The sequence below is a fragment of the Rhinoraja longicauda genome, chromosome 41 (assembly GCF_053455715.1).
Source record: "Rhinoraja longicauda isolate Sanriku21f chromosome 41, sRhiLon1.1, whole genome shotgun sequence".
Classification (NCBI taxonomy): Eukaryota; Metazoa; Chordata; class Chondrichthyes; order Rajiformes; family Arhynchobatidae; genus Rhinoraja; species Rhinoraja longicauda.
The window spans coordinates 14260131-14263619 of record NC_135993.1 but is presented as its reverse complement, the minus strand read 5'-3'; the positions used below and the strand labels follow the sequence as shown (position 1 = coordinate 14263619).

General features: G+C 42.4%; 1 protein-coding gene across 1 annotated transcript; it reads right to left on the bottom strand.

Annotated features, from left to right (window-relative positions):
* Positions 1-1724: 1724 nt before the first annotated feature.
* Positions 1725-2546, bottom strand: LOC144611753 (putative G-protein coupled receptor 139). The gene has a single exon (XM_078430990.1). It carries the CDS (start codon positions 2544-2546, stop codon positions 1725-1727), a length of 822 nt encoding a protein of 273 aa, XP_078287116.1.
* Positions 2547-3489: the final 943 nt, after the last annotated feature.

Here is a 3489-nt window from a genome sequence, read left to right as displayed (position 1 = left end):
TGACTGCTCCGACAGCGGGAGAACAAAGAAGAATATTGAACTTTATTGCCTTCCATCACCGTGAGGAATGTGGAATCCACAGTGATGGATGTTTCTGTTAACTTTTTATGGGGTTGTGTATCTTGTTGTTTTTCACTTAGTATGGCTTTATGGTAACTCAAATGTCACTGTACCTCAACTGGTACATTTGACAATAAGCTAACCTTGACCTTGAAACCTTGAAATATACCGCCTCTCATTCAAAATATTACATCGAAACATAGAAACATGGAAAACAGGTGCAGGAGGAGGCCATTCGGCCCTTCGAGCCAGCATCGCCATGTATTGTGATCATGGCTGATCATCCACAATCTCGCAATTTTTTTTCCAAAGACCCAGAGTTTCTTCGCCATACAGACTGCAGTAGTTAAATAAGAAAGTTGGTCTAAGTTTCTTGATGGTCGTCAGCAGCTGTTCATATCTATCTGTAGACATGGCGAATGTTGCTCGAGAATTTGAAAGAAAAGAGGGAGGATTGTTAATTTTCTTAATCGTGTTTCTTTCGTAGACCGCGTCACTTTACATTCGGGTCCCGCATCTGATTACATTTACTACTACTATTCCAATTGCTTCATGGAGTCTAGAAGACGGAATACCATATCTGGTGGACGTATCTGTAAATAAAATAAGAAACAGTAGGGATTGCAGATAAACATCGTAAGGTGGTAGTGAACTGAAGGACACTTTGGTCGGATCCCCTAACAAAAGACGGAACGGTGATCGGATCCGGGTTGCTAACAACGGACAGTGTGTCGTTGTGTAAAGATAGATGTTTCCCTTAAATGACGCGGCACAACACACGCAAAAGTTACTGTTATCAGACAGGCAACAAACAACCTTTCTCCGTTCCGCCGATTTCGCCGGTCCCGGATGAAACGCAGAACTTTCCACTCTAGCACGAGAAGAATTTTCATGGTCCTTATCATGGGAAAATCGGTGGCTATTTTACAGGAACTAAAGGAAGACGCAACCGAGTAACTGTGGCGGCATATTCATCAGGGATATGTATTCACAGACTGACCAGAACGCGAAGGTTATTTCAAAGGCAAGTAATTAAATACAAGCAGATTTCAATTCTCGTGAGATCTGCATGAACAGCTGATCTAATACCTGGCATCATTCGCTCATGGCTTCAAAGGACTGAAATATTGATTAGATGGGTAGTCTTAAAGCTATCATTTGGAACAGACATTGTGCTTTGGGCAACATGTAATCGTTACAAGTAAATTTAATTGGGAAAATGGCTACTTTATCCATGCGAAGTCATGAACAAAACTCCAGCCGCATCGTGTGTGGATCAGTCCCTCTCCCGCCGAATACATACATGTGCAACACTGTGAAGTAAGCGGAGGGGATTTTAGGTCAGGATCAGATTTTTTTTAGCTTTCCAAAGCATCGATTCTGTAAAGGAGTTTCCGCGCTCAATGCACATTCGTCTACCATTTTTTTAAAAGATGGCAAAGCCCGCCCACCAAAAAAAAAGCAGGTCATGACTTTGATACCAGCTTTATGCAAATCTGCTGTTGGTGTACAAATCCTTTCCATTACTTTTTCAAAACGAAATCGAGTGACAATCAGAACCGTGAACCATTCTGAACAGAAGATCAAATGGTGGCTTAACTCAACGAATCAGCTGGCATATATTTATTTCGGCTCTTGCCCTTCTTCAGCCTTGAATCATCGAGCTATTTCCAATGCTGTTGAGTTAAAGAGAAGAGATATTGCACCCCGCATTTCAATTCTTCCCTGAATTTCTTCTGTGTCAGCCCATAGATACACGTGTTTGTGCATGTACTGAGAAGTCGCAACATGAAGGCAAATTGTTGCGCAATGTACATCGGGGTGCTCAAGTATTTGTCTGTGTATGAATAGTTTGGCGTTTGCCAGTTCATAGAGTGCACTACGTAGGGCATCCACAATAATATGAAATTGGCCGATAGAGCAAACAACAAAATCATTGACTTTCTCCTGTTCTCCATCTCTGAATCCTTTTCGTTCTCGCCCATGTTCAGGAGGCCCCGTCGGACTTTATTTGACGCTATAATATGTTGAATTGTTACAGCATTGAATAATAGAATTAAACAGATTGGTAATAACGGTGTAATGATGCTGTCCATTAACTCGTATGCTTTCCACAGAGACGACGAAAAATACTCTGCTGTGACAACGCAACGCCAAGGCACGTGGTCAATTATAACGTAAGGCTCCACTACGAAGAAAAACGGAATGCACCTCAGACAGCTCAACGACCCTACTGTTACTATCAGCGCAGTCGCTGTTCTCTCTGTACAATATTGTTTCCGCAGGTTTTGACAACAGATGGCGATGCATCGATCCGAAGTGAAAGCGACCGTTAACCAAACTGAGCAATCCATTGCAGCCATCCTTACGACAAGTGCAATTGCGCATATCGGAGTTATGAGCAGGAAATTAGCAAATAAATAAATGTTATTAATCTGTTCCACTACTACAGCAACGGCAACCACCATCAGATCCGCTGCTGCCATAGCCACCAGGTAGCGAGTGATGCATTTAGAAAGACCGCATTTTCCGCGGGACAGGATTGCAATCGCCATTAAATTAACTGAAATTTGAAACATCAATAATTAATGCCACATATGTTCAAATGCCTTTACTGAGACGTGTCCAAGTGTGTGATGATAATACTCTTTTCCACGGCCTGCACATTTATCAACTGGGTATATATGGACGGTCATACCAGCACTCATCGGGAATTCTCGTTGAGGTCTGTAATAAATTGCGGGGGGTGGTCGGTGAGTGAGGGGGGGGGGTGTATTGGGTTGTTAAACGCATGGACCTTTCTCCCAGCAACGTAAAACTGGAAGGTGCAGTTTGCCTTTTATTACAGCACGTTTTAAATCTGTCTGAATTTCAATCATATAGAAAATGAACTGGTGACACTAAAGCTAAATATTATTCTAAAATGTAAATTACAACTTTATATGAAACGCAGAATATTTACATATTAGCGTATTTCCAAGTGAAAGTTAAGAACATAGATTACTAATTGTGGATTATCCGCCATGATCAAAATGAACGAGGGTGCTGGCTCGAAGGGCCAAATGGCCTCCTTCTGCCCCTATTTTCTATATTTCTCTCCTTCTTGATTCCTTTCTCCTGCAGAAATGTCAGAAGGCAGGTACGGGATACTGAGTTGGATGATCAGCCATGATCATATTGAATAGCGGTGCAGGCTCGAAGGGCCGAATGGCCTACTCCAGCACCTATTTTCTATGCTTCTATGATTCTAAGATGAATGAGAGCGCCAATGAACACCACGTGATCAGCAATGTGAGTGAGTGTGTGTGTGTGTGTGTGTGTGTGTGTGTGTGTGTGTGTGTGTGTGTGTGTGTGTGTGTGTGTGTGTGTGTGTGTGTGTGTGTGTGTGTGGTGTGTGTGTCTGTGTATATGTGTGTCGTGTGAGTGTAT

Bases quoted from the DNA above. Each gene is read 5' to 3' on its own strand.
- LOC144611753 (XM_078430990.1), bottom strand. From the start codon at position 2,546: ATGGCAGCAGCGGATCTGATGGTGGTTGCCGTTGCTGTAGTAGTGGAA.